We start from the raw sequence: 22,315 nt of genomic DNA on the forward strand, positions 1-22,315 counted from the left end.
GAGAAGAAGTCTGCCAGCGACCCGCATGACCGACACTCCGCTTTCGCGCCCGTCGAGGGGTGGCAGCACCTCGCGAGAATCAGTCTGAGCTGGTGTCCTCACCGGGGCAGTCCGCCGCGGGGGGCCGCATGGAACTCCACGTGCTCCTCCGTGGAGTCAGGGGGTGTACACGAGTCGTGGACGGTCTCTGTCTGTCACCGGTGAGTCTCCGTCTGCCGCTTAGGCGTACTACGAGACGCAGGATACGAGTGCCAATTCCTTTCTACGTAGTTTGTGGATCGCAGGGGATGCCGCGAGACTGCCGCACGGTGCTCGCGATCGCGCTCACCGGCGGCCCCAGGGCTCAGCGTCATCCTGAACGTTGAGCCGTTCTGGAAAACATGACTCGCCTAATTTCGGTACAGCAGACGGTGCTCGGCGCGAGGGAGAGACCTTGGGTACGGATAGGCCTAGTTACATATTCCCGCAACTTGCCAACAATGTATATGATATTTCTTCGTGATCTACCTTGATGCCTGCAAGATAGTCGGACCTCTGCTCTTCATTCCTCCCATACTGCCCATCCCTCCTCCGACTCATGTAGATGCTCCAGATGCTCCGTCAGCACCAACCAGCCGCTCGACAAATGAACTTCAACGGCATTCTAGCTCCTTAGCTTGAACCCTGCACAACAGCTTGTATCTATCATAGTACATATGGCTCCCTAGTGCTCCATCAATCAATGTCTTACCAGATTATCATCGCTCGAGCAGAGCCCTACAAGACGCACGCCGATCGTGTCCGATCATTGGACATCTGGTCTGACGATGTCTGGCGTCTGCTGAGCTGACATCATCTGCGTTCGCCAGGCGCTATAGCGCTCGTTCGGCCACCCCTCGTTTTGCTGATGCACTCTTCTAGGGCCCCATCGATGCCGTCGTTGCTCCAGGTCTTACACACTGTCTCGCCCGCCCAGGCGTATGTGCTTCTGGCATGCATCGTCCTCGTCTCCATCATCTACTACAAGAGTCGTCCTCCCCGCTCTCGCCTTCCTCTCCCTCCTGGCCCCAAGCCGTTACCGCTGATTGGCAACATGCTCGACATACCCAAGACCATGTCTTCCGCCGAATATTATGCTCTCTCTCGGAAATATGGTATGTACCTTTTCCGTCGATTGCGAAGACGCGTTGATCCGGAAATGTAGGCGATATTGTATATCTCAACGCCATGGGAAATTCAATGATACTCCTGGGGTCCATGGAAGCTGCGAACGAGCTGTTGGAAAAGCGGGCTACGAACTACTCTAACAAACCAGGGTCAGCCATGGCGAATCTGTGAGTGATTTCGTGCTCGAGGAACGATCAAGCTCATTCTGGATGGAAGTATGGAGATGGGGTGGAACCTGGCGCTGATAAACTACAACGACTACTGGCGCAAGCAGCGCCGTGAGCTCCACCGCTTCACTGGACAGCCCGCTGCCATCGCTCAGCACGGGCGCGTACTAGAGAAGCATGCCGCAACGTACCTCGTCTCCCTGCTGAAGAACCCTGGCCGCTACAGCGAAGATGCGCACCTGTGAGTTCTCTCCCGCCTGATGTTCGTGCCTGTGCGACGGATATCCGACAGAACCCTCGGGAAGGTGATCATGGAGCTCTCATACGGCATCAAGGTGAAGACATACGACGACGACTACCTGAAGCTCGTGCAGGAGGGAAACGACATTTTCCAGAAGGCCTTCGTCCCCGGCAAGTATCTCGTCGAGACTTTCCCGGTGCTCAAGCACATCCCCGCGTGGTTTCCGGGCGCGACATTCAGGCGCGAGGCGGCCGGGTGGCGCGCGACGTACGGAGCCGTGCGGGAGCGGCCGTTCGCTGCGGCGATGGAGCACATGGTCAGCATCATCCCCACACTTCGCTCGCCTGCAGTTCGCTCAGATGCCGTTACAGCATCGCGGAGATGAGGCGGCGGCGGCGTCTGTCGCAGGAGTCATGGTCAGGTCCGCCCAAGACGAGAACGGGCGTATCTCCCCGGACGACGAGGTGCTCGCGCAGAACGTCGCGAGCACGGTCTATGTCGGTGCGCGCATTTCCCGCGTCTGCCATCCGTCCCTCCAGCGTGTTGACGGATGCTTGATCTCATTGTGCCGCACACAGCGGGAGCCGAAACAGTGCGTCTCGCATGACCTTGCTGCATGCTGTGCGCTCGTGCTGACCTTGCGGCGCGCGCCGGCTCCCTCCCTTCGCAGACGCTGACGACCATTCGAATGTTCTTCCTCGCAATGGCCACGTACCCGGCGGTGCAGAAGCGCGCGCAAGAGGAGCTCGACGCGGTCATGGGGCCCGACCGCCTCCCCACGCTCGCGGACCGCGCGGCGCTGCCGTACGTCGACGCCGTTCTCAAGGAGTGTCTGCGGTGGCACCCGATCCTGCCCCTCGCGCTTCCGCGAACATCGGCCGAGGACGACGAGTATCGGGGGTATCACATCCCTGCTGGGACGACTGTGCTCGCCCACTCGTGGTGCGTATGGCTCCGGCTCCGGCGGTTGCAGAGCGCGCAGTAACTGAAGACCGCACGGACGGTGCTTTGTGCAGGGCGTTCTCCCGCGACCCGAAGTACTACCCTGACCCAGAGCGGTTCTCCCCGGAGCGGTACTTCACGGCTGACGGAAAGCCCAACAAGAACGTGATGGACCCCCGAACATTCGCTTTCGGATATGGGCGTCGGTAGGTGCCGAAACGGCCACACGTATACTGAGGCTCTTCTGATGATTCCCAGTATATGTCCCGGCCGCAACCTGGGAGAGGCGGCGGTATTTGTGACGATCGCGTCGGTCCTGCACGCGTTCAACGTCGAGCCACCGCTCGATGAGAGCGGACGACCTGTGGTGCCCAAGCCGAAGTTCGCGGCCAACTTCCTCTCGTGCGTGCTCCACGGCTCCGGGGTGTGGTGGTGACTGAAATCATGTTTACTATCAAGGGACCCGGAACCGTTTGACTGTCGGATCACAGTGCGTTCTGCAACAATGGGGAGGTTGGTCCAGACGGCGGCGAGAAACATGCGACCAGAGGTGGATTCTAGAGAGCATTGCTTCTACACGGCGATGATGGGCACGGTTATTCCAGCATAGTGAGCGATTTTCGCTCCGTCACCTCTAGTACCAGGAGTACGACGGGCGTGGACAGCTTTAGTCTAATTGCCGTCACCCATGCCTACGTTCGCGGCGAATTCGTCGATCAGGGCTCTGTTATTTCAATACTGGGACCCGTGGTCCACGCATGGGTAAAATGTCCAATCTGGATACGAACTGAGACTCACGACGACGACCGGAAGCTTTGCGTTAAGTTTTGCATTAGCGGACATGTTGGGTTATTTCGGATGGGGACTGGGGATGGAAGATTGTTGGACATTGCGCCCCCTCCCTGCCGGCTTTTATCTGCACCTTGGTAGGACTTGCTCTTCCCGACATAGGTTGGGTTGCGGTAGAGCAGCAGTCGACTCCACACGTGGCCAGGTCGACAGTGTGCCCCCGACGCAAACGGATGCGAGAATTTTCCGGTACACCATCTTCGACTCTTGCAACTATCTGAAACACAGCAAGTTCACGAGTCGCGGCCTGCGGGTAGGCCTGCTGGCTTATGTAACTATTGAATGATGAGTGGTCAACGCTGAGCAGTGCGCCACTTTGCCTGACCACACACCGGATTGGCAACGCAAAAATCCCCGATATGAGCGCATCAGTGTCTTTGTCAATGTCTTGCTAATCGCGTTCTCCGTGGTCTTGTCAATGCGGGTTGCGGATTCCGCATCTGAAGGTCGGACATGCTACGTGAGTGATATTGGGAAGTGCGCGAGGGTCGGACGACATCAACTCACCTTTTTGGCGCTCTTCTGTGGTAAGATGGTGGGCCCGACGTTCAGCGAGAAGAAAACGAGCGGAGGTCGGAATGATTGTCTCGTCGGGCGCCCGGACTTTTCCGAGGCACACGTGGCATGCGGGAGCGCGCTTATGGTCGTCCAACCTCTTGCTGCCAACCAGTCACCACACGCCGGGGCGACCATCTTTCTAGTGCCGCATTAAAGCCGAGAGAAAGACAAGCAAGGTTTTATTTTGCCCATAGAAGCTCATTTAAATGCTTTTTCTGACTGCGCGTGGATCCGATTAAGCCTGATACAAGGCTCCCAGTTGAAAAGCTCCCAGAAAATGACGTGCCAGTGATGCTCTACAACACGGGCATCTATCTCCTGTCGCTGCTAGATATGAGAAGTCTGCGCGGTGTTTCGGCTCCAGTGACAGTACCTACGGCGTCTTTTGGCTGTAAGTTCAGTCATGTCGACGTAGAATTCAGCGATATTGAACCATACGCGACAGACGGAAACTAGATCCAGCATGAAGCTCGCGCTGATACTGGTCACGAGCCGCAGTCCTTGGGCACGCGACGCTCCTCGCTCTCCGTACGCCGAGGCTGACTAGAATCTGGTCAGCTCATCCGAGCGGTTCTCGTCCTGCAATACACTAACAGGACCTTGCCGGTTAGCAAGCGCGCCGATGTCGTTGAAAGTGGCGCAACTTAACAGATCTCGGGTTGCAACCTTGCCCTCGCGAGCGCGTCCGATTGCATATATATCAAGCTAGCAAGCGATACTCCACCCCCCGAAATCGTGGTCTGACATCGGGTAAGCGACATCGCCTCCCAGTGAAAACACGCCTGCGTGCCGACTGACTTGCTTTCCCCCCCTTTCCCCCTTCCATCTCCACTCTCTTCGGATTTAATGGGATCAATACCGGGCAGGAGCCTTTGGGGGAAGGAACTGTTGGCCATTATCCATTCATGGAATTCTGCGGGTCTCATCTGGGGCTCGTTCTCGCAATCGCACTCGCCCCCATCCTGCTTTTGGCGCTGTCCCGACGCCTACGTGGCACGCGCCTCGAGACTCCGCCGGGACCCCCTCCCCTTCCTATCCTGGGGAATGTCTTCGACATCCCGAAGTCCTTCTCCGCACTGGAGTACCGGCAGCTCTCTGAAAAATATGGTGCGCCGGTTGTCGATCTTGTCTCTAATATCGTGAAGACCCACGTCGTTTGGAACGCGAAAACAGGGGACGTTGTTCATCTTAACGCGGTAGGACAGTCCATGATCGTGCTCGGTTCCCTTGAGGCCGCGACAGAACTTCTTGAGAAGCGTTCAGCTAAGTACTCGGGGAAACCAACGTCCGTCATGGCGAAGCTGTGAGTTTATGTTGCTCCTGACGGGATGAGCACTTATCCTTTGACATGAAAGGTGCGGTTTCGACTGGACGATGGCGCTTCTCGGTACCGAAAGCGAGTCTTGGCGACGACAGCGCCGAGAAACTCATCGCTTCATCAGTCCTACCACGGTCTCTCGATACTATCAATTATTGGAGAACCAGGCGTACACGATGCTCAAAAAGATCATGGACGACCCTGCATGCTACTCTGAGCACATTCATCAGTATGTATTACTTCCACTGCGAGGCGTTCCTTTCAGGGAAGCTGACAACAACCTAGTACCCTCGGTCTCATTATCTCGCAAGCAACGTACGGCATCGACGACGACGAGCATCTTGGTCTCCTAGAAGAAGGCCACGAGATATTCATCAAGGCATTTGTGCCAGGAAAATATCTTGCGGAATCACTGCCGTTCCTGCAATATGTACCGGATTGGTTTCCGGGTGCCCAGTTCAAGAGGGACGCCAAAACCTGGAAAGCGCGCTTCAACGCTATCAAGAGAGAGCCATTCGATGCAGCGATGAAAGCTATGGTGCGAATGGAGATTTCACGTTCGCCGCCCTTCCTCATCCCTTCCTCATCGTAGAATCAAGGCGGAGTCGGAGACTTGTCGATCGCGGCAGCAATGATCGAGGGACAAGATCCAAGCGCCGTCTCTCCGGAAGACAAGGAGCTGGCAGAGATGGTCTGCAGCGCAGTGTATCTGGGTGCGACTGAATACAGCTCTGTTCCCATATCGCTGACTAACGGGGTTCGATTCTTAGGTGGTGCCGAAACGGTTTGCTCCGTCTCTTCCCCTCATTCCAATGCTGATGCCTACTGGATACACCGCAGACGCTCACGACGCTCCGCGTCTTCATCCTCCTCATGGCCACGCACCCCCAGGCGCAGGCTCGCGCCCAGGCAGAGCTCGATGCCGTCGTTGGCCCCGACCGCCTGCCATCGGTCTCGGACCGCGGCGCGCTCCCGTACGTCGACGCGGTGCTCAAAGAGTGCCTACGGTGGCACCCGATCCTCCCGCTCGCGCTCCTGCGCACCGCAACCGCGGAGGACGAGTACCGGGGCTGGCGCATCCCCAAGGGCGCGATCGTGATGGCGAACTCCTGGTACGTGTCTGAGGCTTCGACCGACATCTGTTTCCGCATCAGCGGAGGACAGCCAGAGACAGAGACATTGACAGTGGGCGTGCGCGAGCCGCCGACGCCGGGCCCGGCGACCGCATCCTCGGCTTCGTGGACCGCATTCCGTCGCTCGCGTGATGCCTGCTCCGCTGCTCCTTCTCCCGGGCCAAGTGCTTCTGCTGACCGTGCCTGATCCACAGGGCCTTCGCGCGCGACCCGACGCTCTTCCCGAACCCCGATCAGTTCTCCCCAGAGCGCTTCCTCGACGCGGACGGACGGCCCGACAAGAACGCGCTCGACCCGCGCACCTTCACCTTTGGCTACGGGCGGCGGTGAGCGTCGACGTCTCCGTGTGTGTCCTCGTCTCGTCTCCCGCTCACGCGCGTCGCTCCGCAGGGTCTGCCCGGGGCGGCACTTCGCCGAGGCGACGCTCTTCGCGGTCATGGCGTCCCTCCTCCACGTCTTCAACCTGGCTCCGCCCGTCGACGGCGACGGGCGCCCGGTGCCGCTCGAGCCGAAGTTCACGCCCGACTTGCTTTCGTGAGTGGGCCTGCGCATCGCCGGGCGGACTTGTGCTGACCGATGCTTTCCGCGCGCCGGCAGGAGCCCGGAGCCGTTTGGTTGCCAGATCACGGTCCGATCGGACGCTGCGAAGGCGCTGGTCGTCGCTGCAGGCCAAGTATAACGAATGTTGAAGCTGAAGGGAGATGTTTGATGTAAAATAAATAGCTTATGCGCCGCGATGTGTCTTCAGTGTACTGGGATATGACAAGAGTGCAAATGTTTCCTAAGAGCGCGATAGGTAAGTCCGCATCCAAAGGAGAGGTGCGTACATATGCTGTGGCAGATAATTATACGTGAGTATGGTACCCGAAGGTGAATGCTACAACTACGTGAGAGTCGTGGAGGATCGTGTTCGTAGTCGTGTTGAGTGGCGGCGTGTAAACAGAGTACAAAAAGGATACAAGCGAACGCCGCCAGCGCCATTGCAATCGTCAAGGTCGTAAGCGTATGCTAGTCGGCAGATCGGACTAGGAGGGACCAAAAGCAACCACCGACCCATTACCCATAAGACAAGAGAAGGAAGCAGGCGCGCGCGGACACGTAGAACTACGCCTTGTGCTCTCCCTCGCTCTCGCTGCTCAGCGAGCGACCCGCGTCCGTCGCGAGCCCGTACGTGTCGTCCATGCCCGTAGAGAGCGGCACCTCGCGCAGCAGGAGCACGCTGAGTGCCCCCAGGGCGGCGAAGCCGACCATCGCGACCCACACGCGCGCCATGCTCGCGGCGAACGCGGCGCGCACGGCGGCGCGCAGCGGCTCCGGGAGCGTCTTGACGAGCGGGACGGCGGCGACGGCGATCTCGACGCCCCCCGGGAACTCGGCGAGGAACGCGGCGGGGAGGCGGGCCTTGAGCTCGTTCTGGACGATGTTCGCGGAGATGGTGACGCCCCAGGTCTGGGCGAAGGCGCGGCAGAACTGGAAGAAGGCGAGCGCGCGGGCACTGCGGGCGACGGGGATGGGGGCGAGGATGGGGAAGACGACGGAGACCCACTAGGAGAGAGGAGAAGATCAGCACACAGGTGGGGGATTGAGAACCAAGTGGCGTACGATGATACCGAGTCCAGCCGCGACGATGATGGTGAAGCCGATCCACTGCCCTGGCGAAGCGTCCTCCTTAAAGGTGGTATAGAGGCCGAGGCCGATGAGAATCAGAGCCCATCCGATATAATTCATGATGCGGTATTTGCTCATGCTCTTGATAACGGCACCGCTGACGACCGCTAGGAACGGGCAGACGAACGTGAAAGCAAAAAACATGGTGCTTGACCGCACGGGGCTGGCGCTTTGACATGCTTGGAAGAAGATGGGCAGGTAGTCTAGCAACGAGGACGTGTCAGCGTAGCTCATAATCATGCACACTCCTGTACTGACAGATTACAGAGATGCTGATAATGCCGTGAAAGAACGTTGCGATATACCTGACAAGAATGCAGTCAGCCGATGGTGCAGAAAGGCGAAAATTTTTAGCACGACTCACCCTCCGACGCTGGTGCGGTTGGTAAGGATGTCGACAGGCAACGTAGGCTCTGTGTGCTCCAGGAACGGAATGCGCTTCTCCTGGAGGAGGTACTCGAAGGGGAAGAAGAGGCCGATGATCAGGATGCCGAGGACCAAAGGCGCGACAACGTGCGCGTCGGACCATGAGTAGCGGATGCCTCCCCACGTCAGAGCGAGCAACACGAGCGTCGTCCCAATCACGATGATCGCATTCCCACTTGAGAACACTAGATCAGTACAATCGCACCACCAATATCGCACCAGAGGCACGTACACAAAGTCGATCTTGCGCAGCTTGTCCATCATCGCTCCGGGTGGCGTGCGCACCTTCAGGAACACAATGACGAGCGCCATCGCCACCCCGGCGAGCGGCAGGTTCACATCTAGAGACGGCTGCGTGAGTGGCGCACTCTCACGGACGACAAGCGGAGTGCCGTACAGAATATCCACCGCCAGCTGGTGTGCTCCGTCAACGCCGCCCCCTAATAGAACACCGACGTCGTCGATCAGCTATGAAACAGTCTGGGGCACCGATCGAATAACGCACAATGAGAGGACCGATCGCCGCAGCCAGAGCCCAGGTGAGGGATAACAGGGCCTGGTAAACACCGCGTTCCGCGAGAAAGACGAGGTCGGAGATGATGATTGACGAGAGGCCCACGATTCCGCCGGCGCCAATGCCTTGGAGAGCTGCATAGTCGTCGTTAGTGTTCTGTCGCCGGTTCGGACCACACGCCCATCGTGAAGATGGACGATGGTGCACTGAAATGGACCATAGTGCTCACTGCGCGCGCCGATGAGCCACGACATGTCCCTCGCCGCACCGCAGAGCGCGCTGCCGATGAAAAAAAGCGTGACTGCGACGAACATCACAGGGCGGCGGCCAAAGACGTCGGCAAGCTGGCCGCACAAGGGGAGGATCGTCGCGGACGCGAGGTTGTACGCGGCGGAGACCCACACGAAGTTGTCTGAGCCGTCGAGGTCGGAGATGATGGTCGGAAGTGCGGTGGAGATGACAGAAAAGTCGAGGGCAGCGAGGAAGGTGCAGACGAGGACGGCGACGATGGTGAGCCAGAAGGCGGAGCCCTTGCTTGAACCGGGGGGAGCGCTGTGTGCGGGGAAATCCCCCTTGGACGGCAATTCATCGCCGGCCACAGTATGAGAATCGACGGAGAGTGTGGTAGCGGCGGAGAGAAAGGGTGGAGCACATAGAGAGGGCGCGGGGGCAATTGAATGAGGCATGATGAAAGAAAAGGAATCGAAGCCCAGAAGAAGAGAAGAAAGGGAGAGGAAAAGGAGGCAGGCGAAGAAATTTCAGAGGGAGGAACACGAGTCGAATGGTGTTTTATTTTCGCTCCAGCGTCCTGCACAAACGCGACGACGCTCGCGCGTATTTTGTGCGGCCTCGGATGATGCTTCGCCGGCGATGATGGTCCATTGGTCCTCCCGGAGCGCGCTCGTGGCGGGCCCGAATCTTGCGCGCCTAATTGTCGCCCATGCTCCGCCTCGCGCGCGGGGGTGCTCTCCATCGCGGTGGTTGGGGCGCGACCACTTGAGATGCCAGTCGTCCCGGATCCGAATCCGCAGCGAGTCTCAGCCATGCCTCGGTATGCGTAGCCCCCGCGCAATTCCATCGCCGGGTAGCTAGTACAATTTCACATGGGTATGAGCAACAGGAGACGATGGGTGCGACACAACACGATACACACAAAAACGAAACGGCATACATCTCGTGGGCTCTGCATAATTGTCCAATCTACTGAGATGAATCAGTGTGTGCACGCGTGTCTTACAACGCCATGCTCACCTTGTTCCTCCAATAGAAGCCTCCGCGGATTAGTCTGCTACCTCATGCCAGAAGTCATACGGTTGTTGAAAATGCCCTCATTAATTGTTCTATTACCCAACGGTCTGGCCGAACATCCATGGGTGGTATACGTTGCGACGCATACCCATATCCTGCCCGAGGCGCAGAGAGGTCGTCAGCGGTGTCCAGACAAAACGTGGAGAAGAGAATGGACCGCAGGTGCGGTACCCATGCGACCGAGCGGCGAGACCCCGGAAGTCATCGGAGACCGGACAAATTCCGTGCCGCGTCTGAAGAGGCCGCCAGCTGGACAGCGCGCGGCGACGTCGGTAAGTCGCCACAGGGCGCGCGGAACCACAATTCATCTGCGCGAGATTGGCAGTGGTTTGCAGGTGCACCGCCGGGTAGCGCTCGTCCACCGGCGCTCCACGTCGACAAATAACACCAGCATCGATGCGAGATGCAATAAAGGGGATGGAGCGGAATCGATGAGAGAGGAAGTGACTCACGATTGATAACAGGGCCACGTCCAACACTCAGTTGGTACCAAATTAAGGTTAATTCGAAATTGAGTGTTGGCCTGAAAGCGGACGACTGTCGGTGCCCAGAGCTGAAGATAGGGAACCGTGTAACTGTGGGGAGGACTGCTGTGTCGCCGATTCAGGACGTGTTGGGTGAAATTGTCTCGTTGGTGGCAGCCTGATTAACAACGGCTTGCGAGCGGTGGATGCGAGACCTGCCTGGACACCCGACTTCGCGTTCGATGTCGGACTATATGGTGGCCGCGGCAGCCGAAGACCAGACGTCGATACGTGGCGGGCTGTTCCAAGAGGCGGTGCGGCAGCGACTTCTTTGTCGGGCGTCGCGGGTACCGGGGGGATCGAGGCCAGCGGCGGAAGGTCTAGACGAGGGATGTGGGTACCGGTCGCTCCGGACCGTGTGCTTGTCAGAAAAGCACCAAATAGTGGCGAGGGAGAGGGAAGAAATAGAGGGGTGAGGGCAGATAAATCGGATAGAGTGTCGGTGTCTGGCTGGTTCGCATGCGAGTGTGGAGGGTTTAGCGCATAAGACCGCTTGACTGTGCGTACTGAGGGGACGACGACTTCTGGAACCATGGTCCGCTTTCTTCTAATAGTGCCTCTCGCGCCGAAACCTCTCTTTGAGGGCTGCAGACCTCCATCAAAGCGCTTCGAGGTCTGCAGAGACGACGCCGTACATTAAAAACGGTTCATGAGTCGGTAGTATCGTGGTCCACTCACCGAAACAGGTCGTCTCCGACTCGGCCCAAGTTGAGACTTCCCTCGTCGTCAACTTCCGTCGCTGTACGGAGAACACTGGTGCTGGCTTTCTCTGGGGATGGAGGCGACCTGATGCCTGCAGTTGATGTGGAGCCCTGTACATAGTCACTCATTAGATCGTCTCATGCCAATAAGCCAACGAAAGACCGTCCATCATGGGACGTGGGAGAAGGTGAGCGTACAAGACATCATATTCAACTCCGAGCGCCACAATCAGCCAGTCTTCAGAGGCATCCCAGAACCAGATTCTGAGGTACGGAGCTGGGAACCGTCCAACCCGATGATGCGGCCTCAACGCCGCGCTCCGCCCACTGGGCTCCGCAGCAACAACCGCGAGGCCACCAGCACCCTCGGCAATCCACTTCTCGCTTCATGTACGCAAAATCGGATCATGTACTCGCCTGAGAAACAGTTGCAGAGTGGCCACTGCACACGGCGCAGGAGGCAGGTGTGGATCGGGTTCGTATTAGTTGATCTTCGAGGCATTGCACCTGGACTTCCAAGTCCACGATCTTGACTGCTTGCTGGTGACAAAGAGCCTTGTAGCGCGCGAGCTCAAGAGCATCTCGCGATGGCTCAGGGTCTGCCATCGTGAACAGACGTGAGGGGTGTGAGGGGGAGATGGGGAGGGACTGGGCGAACAGAGCTCAGCGCATGGTGAGCACCTGGCATGTACGTAATCCGGGCCACGGTCACTGGACGTGTGCTGCAGGTTGCGGCCACCGCACAGTGAGGCTGCAGCAACTCACGATGGTTGGACTTGAGTGGTTGACGAGACGAGGCGTGCATGCATGTCTGTATATGTACGTGGGCATGTGGGAGAAGAGGAAGCGGCGTGACGGTGGACTTCCTTCTCCAGTCCTCGCTTGTCCGCAACTCCCGGGACCCAGCCGCCCAGAGCAACAACTTCGTTCCGAACCACCACATCCCTTCCTTTCCGAGTCGCGCGATGGCCGAACCTACGCCTGCCCAACGTTTCGCTGCTTACCTCTTTGACTCCGACGCCGACTATCAGGTGTAGCCCGCCCTTCCTCGCGCCTCCACTCCGAAGACTCATGCCTTGCGCCAACCCAAGCAAGGTCTCCAAGGGATCGTAGCGGGAGGAGCACTGGAGGGGCGGTCAGAGGAGGAGAAACGCGAGCTGCTCTTGCGTTCGGAAGTGTTCTACTTCAACCAGTACGTCGTGCGCTCCTTTCGCGTGGCATCCCGTTTGAACATGAGTTCCACAGTAAGACTGGACTCACCGTCGACCTCGACGAGGCGCGCGCTGCGCGTAATGGTTCCAGCAACGTCGACGCCCCTGTGACCACAAGCGTGCATCCACCGGCTTCGGATGTTGCGACGGACGCAGAGCCTCCTACGCTCACCTTCGCCCAACTCAAAGCCCTAATCGAGCAAGGGAAGACGGACGAGATCCCGAACAACAAGACCATCCCGAATGTGTTGAGTGTATGTCTTTCTTTCTGGTCTCTCTGAATTGTATACCGACCCCCATGCCTCTTCAGACGGATGCTCCAAGCGAATCGAGAGCAGCGATCCGCAAGAAACCATGGGAAGTCGACGCTGCGGCATGAAGCGGCCTGGACACAAATGTATTTGCGGCTTAATATGTATATGTAGGACCATGGAGTGTACGAATGTCAGAGTGTCCCTGTGCCCTTGTGCACTCTATTTCATTTTTCGGAGTGTCTCAGTGCTGTCCAAGATTGGGAGGCGCAGAGCGCATGGACGAAGGCGCTGCGCGCCTTCCTTTAGAGAGTGATGTCGAAGGATCCAGACCCGCACATGGCTTGGCTGTGATGCAGTTATATGCGTATAGATGGGATGACAGACGAGGGAATTATAGACTTGGCCAGACAGAGTATGGTCGGTAAAATCTCAAAATCTAGTCGCTATCGCTGAGTTCGATCTGGAAGGAAGGCAGTGAGCATAAAGAGACAAGACCAAGAGATGACAACTCACCGCCACCTTCTTCCTCGCCTTCGAGGCAGCCGCGCGCGTCCCTGTCGACCGCCCAGATGGCGCAAAGTTGAGCGTTGCCTGGGTCGGCTTGCTGGTCCCGGCTTTGGCGGCGGTCTTCTTCGCCGGTGCCTTCTTCGTCGACTGGCTGTTCTCACGTCAGTGTGCGCCCACCAGTCTGAGAGAGACGGGGAAGACTCACCTGAGCACCGCAGCACGATTCGTCCTCTTCGCAGGCTGCGGTGGAGGCTCGTCTTCGTCTTCGATCTCTTCCACGTCGTCGTCTGAAGGTGTGACAGATTTGGCCTTGGCTTTCCCTCTGGCGGGAGCTTTCTTCGCGGGGGCCTTCTTCGCGGGGGCCTTCTTAGGCGCGGCTTTCGCTCTGCCTTTGGGTTTGGGCGGCGGGTCGGAGAGCGCGTCAAAGTCGGAGCCGGCATCGACGTCCATCACCATCGAGTCCACAGAGGCTTTGTCGTCCTCGTCGTCCTCCGCCTTTCCCTTGCCCTGCAACAGGCTATGAGCATACATAAGAGCACGGATATCGACAGACGCACTTTTGCGGACTTGTGTTCTCGTTTCTCGAGGTATTGCTTATCGTGTACTTCGCGTACCCGCTCGACCTGCGAAAGCACCGTCAAAAAGTATCCGGTATTGAGAGAGAGAAGGAAGAGGCGTACGATCTCGTCCAGGTTATCTTCGTCGATGTCGCCCTCTTCAGCCTGCACCCCGCCCATAAGAGACTTCATTGCCCGCTGGACATGGCTGCAAAGCAAGCTCAACATCGTAGGTGCAAGAAAAGGAAGAACGCATATGCTCACCCCTCGATCGCGTGGATGTCGTCCTTGTCCACGTACTTCTCAATCGCGTCCGACATCCCACCCTCGCCGAGCAACTGCAACTCCTGCGCGCCCAGATACTCCCTCACGAGCGTCTGGACCCGCACCCGCGACAGCTTCTCCGACACGCTCAGGTCCGGGTCGTCGATACTCAGCACTGGAGTGTCCGCAACGACCTTCGCGCCGCCGCGCGCCGCGGTCCGGCGCGCGCGGTGGAACGTGAGCACATCGCGCGGGTTCGCAACCCGGCCTTGGAACTCCTGCCCGAAACGGACGGGGTTCGCCATCTCGCCCACACCGGTGGTGTCGACCTTGAGGCGTATGAGGGGGAGCGGACGGGGCAAGGGGGCCTCGCCCTCGTCGACGGCGCGCTCGTTACGCGAGTCCCACTCGGAATTTGCGCGGTCGATGAGGAGATTGACCTTTGGGGGCGGTTAGTGGAGAGAGAAGGTGAGGGAGGGAGAGGGACGCACCTGGCCCTTGAGGTACTCGCCGACTGCAATCTTATCAAAGATATCGAAGCCCTCGGTGTCAGCGGCTTCAGTGAGGTCGACGTCGTCGATTACGAAGGGACGGACGCTCCGCAGAGGGATTGGCGTGAGCTCAAAGTCCTTGTGTTGGATCTTCAGTAGCGCAACATGTCTGGATAGGAGATGAGACGGGAGTTTTTGGAGGAAGCAGAAAAGCTCTCACTTTTCGATCGCCTCTCCGTCTGCCAGAGACGTCGCAATGGAGGAACCTGGTTGAGTGATGTAGTACCGCTTGCCAGCGACTGGTTCGGGGGTGATGCGGCAATCGTGTTCGTGCCCCCAGACGACGAGGTCGATGTTGTCGTCAAACAAGCCCTCTGGTACAGAGTTCTGTGGGCCGTGTGCGACCCGATTCTGGTGCAAGAGTAGGATATTGAACCAGTTCTCTTTGTCCTTGGGCATGTACATCCGCACGCGGTTGCTGCGGAGCTCGAAATGCATGCGCTGGTCCTTGACGTTGCCGATACCGTAGAGTCCGAGATAAGTGCCGCCCTTGCGAAGTAATACGGGCTTGATGGCTATGCCACTGTTTTGAGCCTCAGAGTCGTTCATGGGAAGGTCGATCTTCCCCATATAGTTGACCAGTCCTGCGACTGAGAGCATATCCAAAGCACAGAGAGCGCCTTCCTGACCGTTCATTGTGAGCAAAAAAGCATGCATGCACGACAATCACTCACGGGGCCCGAGCCTTGGGGGTCGTCATGATTGCCGTGAATGGAGAAGAGAGGTATTGACACATTGAGATTCGGGTCCTCGTAATTAACTGCTGGGAAACTGAGAGCGTCATTATTAATCCGGGTCAGAGCAAGAGAAGGCAACCAGGTGAAATGCGCGGATACAATTCGGAGAAGTCGGCATTGGACAAAGCAGTCTAGAAGACGAGCTGTTCCGTAAATGAAGGATGGGCTGCGACTGCGGTCTCACTGCGCATGCATACACGCACGATGCGAAAGCACGACTTCCCCACGGGCTGCGAACGGGCGCAATCATTCGACTGATATGTTCCCACCTCGCTTGAGAGAAAGATGACCTGAAGGAGCTATCCATTTGGACGCCCAGAATGGACATGGAGACGGATACGCGATCATATCCAAGAAAATGAAGAACGACGGCATATGAAACAACACGCACGAGTAACCCGCGGCCTTTCCTTCGTCGGGGTCGCTCAGAAGCTCGACCTGGATAGGCCGGTCTCCGAGCGTGTATTCTCGGAGTAAAGCCATGACTTGAAACAGGCACTCCCTTGACGGGCGGTTTTCGTGGAAGAGGTCTCCAGCGAGAAGAATGAGGTCGACCTGCTCACATATGAAGATGAACACTGGTTATACGCGCTCCTGGAAGCCAGTACGGACTTCATGCTTCACCGCTAACTGCAAGACCTCCTTGAACGCGTTGATGGAGTCCTGGCCACGGATCGGGTCACGCTCCATGTACCCGATGTGGTTGTCCGTCGCCAGCATGATCTTTATGGTGTCTTCCGGGGCTGTAATTAAACGTTCGTTAGGGGTGGCTGTGGCTCACAATACAGGGAGCGATTCCGTACAAGGTTGCCGGATTGTGGGCGGGGGAATGCCCTCGTTGTCGTCTGCCGAGTGGTCGCTCATCGTTGAAGGAGACGAAGGGAGGGTCAATGTTGGGGAAATCAACTCCGGGACGCGCGGGGGAGAAGCCAATAAGGCGGGGCCCCCACGCGTCGCGACGCGTCTGAAGGGCGCCTGCGATGTGCGCTCAATGCGGCCCGCGGCCAATTCCAGCCGCTCTGCCGAGGGCTGAACAGCGCACAACCTTCCTCCGCAGCTCTTCTGGCCGCTTCAAAGACGACGACGACGACGGTTTCCCCCCTTACGCCTCCGCACGGCCCTCTTCGCTCCTTGCTCCCATCTCCCACCCTGGCATGGCCCCTTCTCAGCAGCAGCAGCCCGCATCAAGGGCCCTGGTGGTGAGTCCAAGTAGCATCACACGACGGCGAGAGGGGATGTCTGACCCATGCATATAGGCGGGCACCGTGACCTTCTATCTGATCGCTGCCTTGGCTGTACGTCCAATACGTTGTTGATTATGAGCAGCTCACATAACTTGAGCTTTGGCTTAGATGGTCATGGCGTGAGTATTGTCCTGTTCTATACGCGTTCTTTCCCCCCCTCGCTCGTGCAAATCCGCTGCTCAGAGGGTGCGACCCTTTGCGCCTCATGCTATTCTATGGACCACATCATAAGCACCCGTGTTCCAACGCATACTGCTTTGGGAGTATGTCCATACGAACCGTGCTGAATCATGGTTGATTCCCAACATGATGTTAATCAAATATCTGTCCTCAGAAACAAATGGGTACTCAACTCCACAGACACCCCCCTTTTCTTCTTGGGCACCCAGCTCGTCATCGCCGTCATTCTCTTCCTGGTCGCGCACATGGCCGGTTTACTCCAGCTCCCGCTCACGTTGGACATGCAAGTGGTGAAGGGACTTGTCCCCATGGTCGGACTGAGTGTCATCGGTCTTAGGTATGGATTCTCCCCCCTCGCAACCGTCGTCGCCTTACACCCGCACTCGCACCCAGTTTCAGCAACTACACCCTCAAATACGTCGATGCCTCCTTCTACCAGGTTGCCCGTGGAATGGTCCTCCCTTTCACTGTCGGCACGTCCTTCTTCCTCCTCCATGCCCGCCCCTCTCTCCACATCCTCATGGCCTGCCTTGTCGTCACTATGGGCTTCTTCGTCGGCGTCTTCCTCGACGGTACCTCTGTTTCCCTCGTTGGCATATCCTTCGGGGTCGTCAGTTCCATGATCACCGCCCTTCACTCTGTCGTCATCAAGAAGAGTCTCGACGTCGTCCACGGTTCCGCCCTTCATTTGTCGTGGTACACCAACCTCCTCTCCTGCGTCGTCCTCGCACCCATAATCATCCTCGCTGGTGAGCTTCCCGGTGTCATGGCTCTTCTCTTCGGCCCGGACCTCAGCGCCCCCGGCGAGTTGAGCACGCTGTCCAAGTTCATCTACGGCTCCCTCATTACGGTACTTTCCTCCCCTGTGCAACCGCGTATATGCGCTCATGGTCTTATTTGATAGGGTGTTTTCGGCTTCCTCATGAGCGTCGCCAGTCTCATGTCGATCAAGGTCACCTCTCCCATCACCCACATGGTCTCTTCCGCTGTTCGCGGAGTCGCGGCGTACGCGCTCAGCGTCTGGCTATTCAGCGATGCCGTCACTCAGTGCGTTCTCTTACTCTGAATGCATGCGCTCTCCTCACCTTTGGACCGCGCCCACCCTTCAGAGGACGTGTCTCGTCTGTTGCGATTATCCTCCTCGGCTCCATCTGGTACACCTGGATCAAGCACCTTGAGTCGCAGCAGGCGCCGCCGAAAGGCAACTACGACCCGGTCGCTATAGAGGAGATGGAGCAGGGCAAGACGAAGCGGGGCTCGCGCGACGCTCGGGATTGAGGTTCCACGAAATGAGCTCCCTTTCCCTCCTCCCCTCCTCTTTCTCTTGGGTTTCGCGCTTTCCTCCCCACCGCACTCACCCGAGTCCGTGCGCCATAGTGACACGCGATAAGGTATTATTGACTCATAGAAAGTAGAGTATAATTGGAATAGATCTATCGAACCCTTGGATCCTTCGTGCGGACATGATTACCCCCCGCGTTTTGAGGAACCCCACTATGCGGAAGCGCACGCTGACGGCTTTCGGCTGGAGGCTGCCGAACCATCCTTCGCCAGTCGTCAGGCAGGTTTGTGATGCCCAGTGCCCTGATCATCGAAGTCCGCAGCTCATCCTCTCGTTCAGGTACCTCTTTGGCAGCGGGGTAGTAATTTTTGTGGCCGATCTTGAGCTGTTCCAGGTCGAGTTCCGCCACATTTTTCAGACACACGATATCGACATTGAACTGACACGGTGTATTGTCAAGGTGCGTTCTTTCTAGAGCACGAGCCAAGGATGTGCTCACCCCTGGCCATTCGAACGGATACCTTCCGTTTGCTGCAGGAACACGGCACAATATCCCGTGCAAGTTACCATGGACTCGTCGCCTGTTGATCTCCTAAAGACATATGGTCTCATGATCCTCTGACACGAAACTTGCCGTAGACTGGAGGCTCACCTGGAACACAAATATCCACACGGGCAAGTCCCGACGTCGCTGTGCTTCCAACTCTCGCCGGTTCGCTTCCTGTTGCCCGTTCAACAGGCTGATCACCAGCGCCTTGGAGGCCTTCGTCTCCTGTTGTTCCTCCAGTTTCGTCAGTTCCGCCGACAGCCGCTTATCCTGCTCCGCCCTAGACTCAGCCTCCTCTTTTAACGCCTTCACCTCCTCCCGGGACTCCCTCAGTCTACCCTCGACCGCCTCAAGTCGCGCCTCCATCTCGGCGATCCTGGCAAACATGCGGTCGACGAGCCTCCCCGCCTCCCCGAACACCGCAGACCCCGCTGCGGCATCGTCAGCCGGCGCGGCGCCCTCATCGTCGCCCGCGCCGGTGCCGACGCGCCTCCGCTTGCGGGACGCGAGCAGCGGTGGGGGAGTCGGCGTCGGCGACGCTTCCTCCTGGATGGAGTCCTGCCGCTGGACGATCCGGTTTTCGCTCCGGCTGCGGCTCAACGTCGCGGCGCCCCCGGCGGTTCGTGGGGCGTTCGGTCCAGCGGGCCCGGTGAAGCTGGGCTCTTTCTTGATGGGCGCTGGTACTTCCTCTGCCTCTTCGGTGCCCTCGCGGCTCGGCGCTGCAGCATCGGGTGCGTCGGGTGCAGGCGGGGATGGGCTGGAAGGCAGGAAGAGGGGGAGCTTGTCACGCGCCATGGTGTTGCAATGTAGACGGGGGAAGAAAGAAGCAGAGGAGGCAGGAGAACGGAAGGGATGTGAGGTGAATAGGCATAACTGAGGTATCGCGCTACTTATACTGGCTCCTCGATGCATCGCGCTTTGGTGCGCGAGTCGTGTTCGCTCAAACGGAGTGCGACGACGAGGATGAATGGTGGGTGTGAGAGGTCGGACAAAGGACTTCGTTGTTCGTCGCTGCGATTCATGCCCACATTGACTGGCAAGAAGGTTAGAGCTCAGGCACTAAAGCAAAGTTGAAGGGATACGAAAGGTGGGGCGATGTGTAAGGCTTCATTGGACTTCGCGCGTTGAAGACGCCTTGGCTGAGTGCCACCCAGACTATAGAAGAAACAATGCGCTCTATGGGGGCCAACAAATGTTTGCCAGTTGCAATGCGAAACTCAACAAAGACCTCAGTCCAGACTCGAACAACAAATTCCGGATCCACAACGCAAACATAATGTCATTCGAACCATTCAACACGTCCTTGCGGGCAATAGATACAGGAGACTCGTACCCGTCTTTGCGGGCATTACAGACGCGAAACTCGTACAAGGGATCCTTCTAGAAACCATGTGCCAGAAACGATGGCGACCTTTGCGAGCTACCGAGAAGTCCTAATGAAACTGCGCATGGGCGTGTGTGATGAGCTCCACCAAGACTACGTAGCAACTCTGCGTCCATTGGTACGTATCTGGGCTGCCTATTTCGTCTGCTTGCTCAGCCTAAGCCGTGCGCAGGACGTCGTCGACCAAGTCGACCAAGTCGGTGCCACCCATCTTGACTTCGAGCACGATCCGAGGGGGGAGGAGCGCAGGGTTGACCGCCGGCCCGCGACCTTGGAAAGAGACCTCCACGACACGAACAGCGTCGTCCCCGGCAGTCCTGAAGCTGAGACGGGCCGGCGTGATGTGATCGGTGGCGCAGTCGTGGATGGTCGGCGAAGCCCCAGCCTCGTCACCGTCGAAGTAGACCTTGGCCCAGCGCGCGGAGAAGCCGGCCTGGTTGATGGGAGCGCCGGCTGGGGTGACCACGCCCTGAAAGCAGGTGCCGACGATGACGTGGAAGCGGCGGTCCGTGTGCTCCCAGTGCTCAAACTCGAGCGCTACGGGGAACGGGGAGTCCTCGTTGCCGGAGATCGGCCTCGCGACGACTTTCCACCCGAGATTGGTGAGGCGATGGAGGATCCAGGAGGAGAAGAAAAACGGAAATGGGTACACCGGTTGGTGAAGAACCTCGTGGATGGTCGCGGACGGCCGGAGCTGCGCACGCTTGAGCGCGGGCATGCGGTCGACGACGAAGAGCGTCTCCCAGTTGACCTGGAGCGCGGTCCATCTAGTCCCGACATGGAGATCGTTTAAATTGTTGCCGAGAGTGACCAGACGAGCCCAGCCCCGCTCTGCGCCGACGCAGGGCCAACCGACGCGGAAGCGCGGCCGCGTAGGGTCTTCGCCGGCGTCCGGGGACTCATGCAAGAGGAGACCAAGATGCTGACCGTTGGACTCGCATAGAAGGACAGCAATGGTTGCGTCTTGAATCCTGATCACCGGGAAACGAAATTTGACGCCTTCAGTGGTCATAGAGAAGCGCGGAATCGCACGCTCTCCGAAAGGCCCATTTACAGGGACCTCTGCATCCTTCGGCTGAAAGATGGTCAGCGTCGCGTTTTTCATTAAAATAAACATGACTCACAAATTGGCCGGGGAGATACGGATCGATGGGAACCGTCAAGTCAGGCGTGAACACCGCATTGTTGAAAAGCCGAAAGTCCTTGGGCGAGGTGGCCAAAAGGTAAGCGCTATCGTCGACGACCCGGTCGCGTATGTTGGCCACTGCCGCGTCAAAATCGACCACGGTCGCGTCCAGAAGGGGTCCCCACGCGAAGAGACTAGCATCGCCCGTTTGCTTCATAATCTCCTGTTGAAGACGATGGAATGCGCGCGAGCCTTCGCCGTAGATGGTAGGCATGGTTACATTGAGAAGGCCCATGAGCGAGTATGCGACATCTTCGGGGCGGGTAAGCTGGCGACCCGCGGCCCATGACATACGCTGGGCGACGGAAAACGTGGAGTAGTGGGCCGTGTGGCGTAGAACTGCGGAGGGAATGCCTGAGATCTCTTCTAGAACCTCGTGAAGATCGTGCTTTGTTCCCAGAAGGCTCCAGTCCTTGGCGTAGAAGTAGACTTCGAACGGAGCAATGCCCTCTTGAAGAGTCCACCCGCGGTTGTGCCAGCGCGCCTTACGAAAAGCAGAGTCGGGAGACCCAGGTTCGTCGTCGCCAGGAACATCCGCCAGGTAGGCGATACACACCTCCGCCGAGGCGTACCAGCGGAACATCGAGCTGATGGCTTCGGAAAGCTCGGCACTGTTGGCCTTGTTGATGCAGCAGGAGTCGATCCAGATCCAGTCGAGGCCATGCTCCTGGGCGACGAGACAGGCCTGCCGGATCTTCTCGGAGACAAAATCGCGAGGGTTGTCGCCAGAGATGTAGCACTCATCCCCGATCGCAACGATCTCCTGATAGGTCTGCTCTTTGACTTCCGTGTCCCACGTGTGCGAGAGGATAGCATAGCCCCCAACGACGTCCTCGGGAGAGGCGAAAGTACGGAGCTCCGCGCGGTCGGTGCTCAGGAGCTGGATAGACGTGGTCTGGTGAGGGTGGTCAGTCAT

General features: G+C 58.1%; 8 protein-coding genes across 8 annotated transcripts; 4 read left to right on the forward strand and 4 right to left on the reverse strand.

Moving 5' to 3' along the window:
* Window positions 1-910: 910 nt before the first annotated feature.
* Window positions 911-3,106, forward strand: BXZ73DRAFT_89250 (CyP450 monooxygenase; the record flags this gene model as incomplete). Its single annotated transcript, XM_048025211.1, has 10 exons — window positions 911-1,133; window positions 1,184-1,313; window positions 1,346-1,361; window positions 1,421-1,554; window positions 1,606-1,903; window positions 1,926-2,051; window positions 2,225-2,500; window positions 2,593-2,702; window positions 2,755-2,898; window positions 2,956-3,106. 10 exons carry the CDS (start codon window positions 911-913, stop codon window positions 3,104-3,106), a joined length of 1,608 nt encoding a protein of 535 aa, XP_047879274.1.
* Window positions 3,107-4,808: 1,702 nt separating this feature from the next.
* On the forward strand, window positions 4,809-7,033 carry BXZ73DRAFT_76467 (CyP450 monooxygenase; the record flags this gene model as incomplete). The annotated part of the gene is made up of 9 exons (XM_048022430.1): window positions 4,809-5,206; window positions 5,259-5,450; window positions 5,507-5,759; window positions 5,814-5,934; window positions 5,992-6,005; window positions 6,062-6,333; window positions 6,549-6,680; window positions 6,745-6,888; window positions 6,952-7,033. 9 exons carry the CDS (start codon window positions 4,809-4,811, stop codon window positions 7,031-7,033), a joined length of 1,608 nt encoding a protein of 535 aa, XP_047879275.1.
* Window positions 7,034-7,473: 440 nt separating this feature from the next.
* BXZ73DRAFT_234 (iron permease) lies at window positions 7,474-9,510 on the reverse strand (the record flags this gene model as incomplete). Its single annotated transcript, XM_048017673.1, has 8 exons — window positions 7,474-7,899; window positions 7,957-8,225; window positions 8,281-8,327; window positions 8,387-8,623; window positions 8,681-8,789; window positions 8,846-8,888; window positions 8,954-9,096; window positions 9,192-9,510. Coding segments are annotated over 8 exons (1,593 nt in total), but the record flags the coding sequence as incomplete, so codon positions are not given.
* A 2,950-nt stretch (window positions 9,511-12,460) lies between these two features.
* Window positions 12,461-13,085, forward strand: BXZ73DRAFT_89252 (uncharacterized protein; the record flags this gene model as incomplete). Its single annotated transcript, XM_048025212.1, has 4 exons — window positions 12,461-12,526; window positions 12,587-12,687; window positions 12,741-12,960; window positions 13,017-13,085. 4 exons carry the CDS (start codon window positions 12,461-12,463, stop codon window positions 13,083-13,085), a joined length of 456 nt encoding a protein of 151 aa, XP_047879277.1.
* A 311-nt stretch (window positions 13,086-13,396) lies between these two features.
* On the reverse strand, window positions 13,397-16,440 carry BXZ73DRAFT_76470 (DNA repair exonuclease; the record flags this gene model as incomplete). Its single annotated transcript, XM_048022431.1, has 12 exons — window positions 13,397-13,420; window positions 13,474-13,618; window positions 13,673-13,974; window positions 14,025-14,090; window positions 14,148-14,232; window positions 14,289-14,728; window positions 14,780-14,948; window positions 15,000-15,463; window positions 15,514-15,610; window positions 15,968-16,131; window positions 16,189-16,319; window positions 16,380-16,440. The coding sequence occupies 12 exons, from the start codon at window positions 16,438-16,440 to the stop codon at window positions 13,397-13,399; spliced, it is 2,148 nt and encodes a 715-aa protein (XP_047879278.1).
* Window positions 16,441-16,730: 290 nt separating this feature from the next.
* BXZ73DRAFT_44831 (uncharacterized protein) lies at window positions 16,731-18,278 on the forward strand (the record flags this gene model as incomplete). The annotated part of the gene is made up of 7 exons (XM_048019406.1): window positions 16,731-16,775; window positions 16,833-16,884; window positions 16,945-16,948; window positions 17,155-17,337; window positions 17,394-17,850; window positions 17,905-18,047; window positions 18,110-18,278. The coding sequence occupies 7 exons, from the start codon at window positions 16,731-16,733 to the stop codon at window positions 18,276-18,278; spliced, it is 1,053 nt and encodes a 350-aa protein (XP_047879279.1).
* Window positions 18,279-18,874: 596 nt separating this feature from the next.
* BXZ73DRAFT_100050 (uncharacterized protein) lies at window positions 18,875-19,624 on the reverse strand (the record flags this gene model as incomplete). Its single annotated transcript, XM_048014457.1, has 1 exon — window positions 18,875-19,624. The coding sequence occupies one exon, from the start codon at window positions 19,622-19,624 to the stop codon at window positions 18,875-18,877; it is 750 nt and encodes a 249-aa protein (XP_047879280.1).
* Window positions 19,625-20,370: 746 nt separating this feature from the next.
* BXZ73DRAFT_44736 (HET-domain-containing protein) lies at window positions 20,371-22,315 on the reverse strand (the record flags this gene model as incomplete). Its single annotated transcript, XM_048019385.1, has 2 exons — window positions 20,371-21,288; window positions 21,329-22,315. The coding sequence occupies 2 exons, from the start codon at window positions 22,313-22,315 to the stop codon at window positions 20,371-20,373; spliced, it is 1,905 nt and encodes a 634-aa protein (XP_047879281.1).

This window comes from Epithele typhae (assembly GCF_022376455.1).
Source record: "Epithele typhae strain CBS 203.58 chromosome Unknown BXZ73scaffold_15, whole genome shotgun sequence".
Lineage (NCBI taxonomy): Eukaryota > Fungi > Basidiomycota > Agaricomycetes > Polyporales > Epitheliaceae > Epithele > Epithele typhae.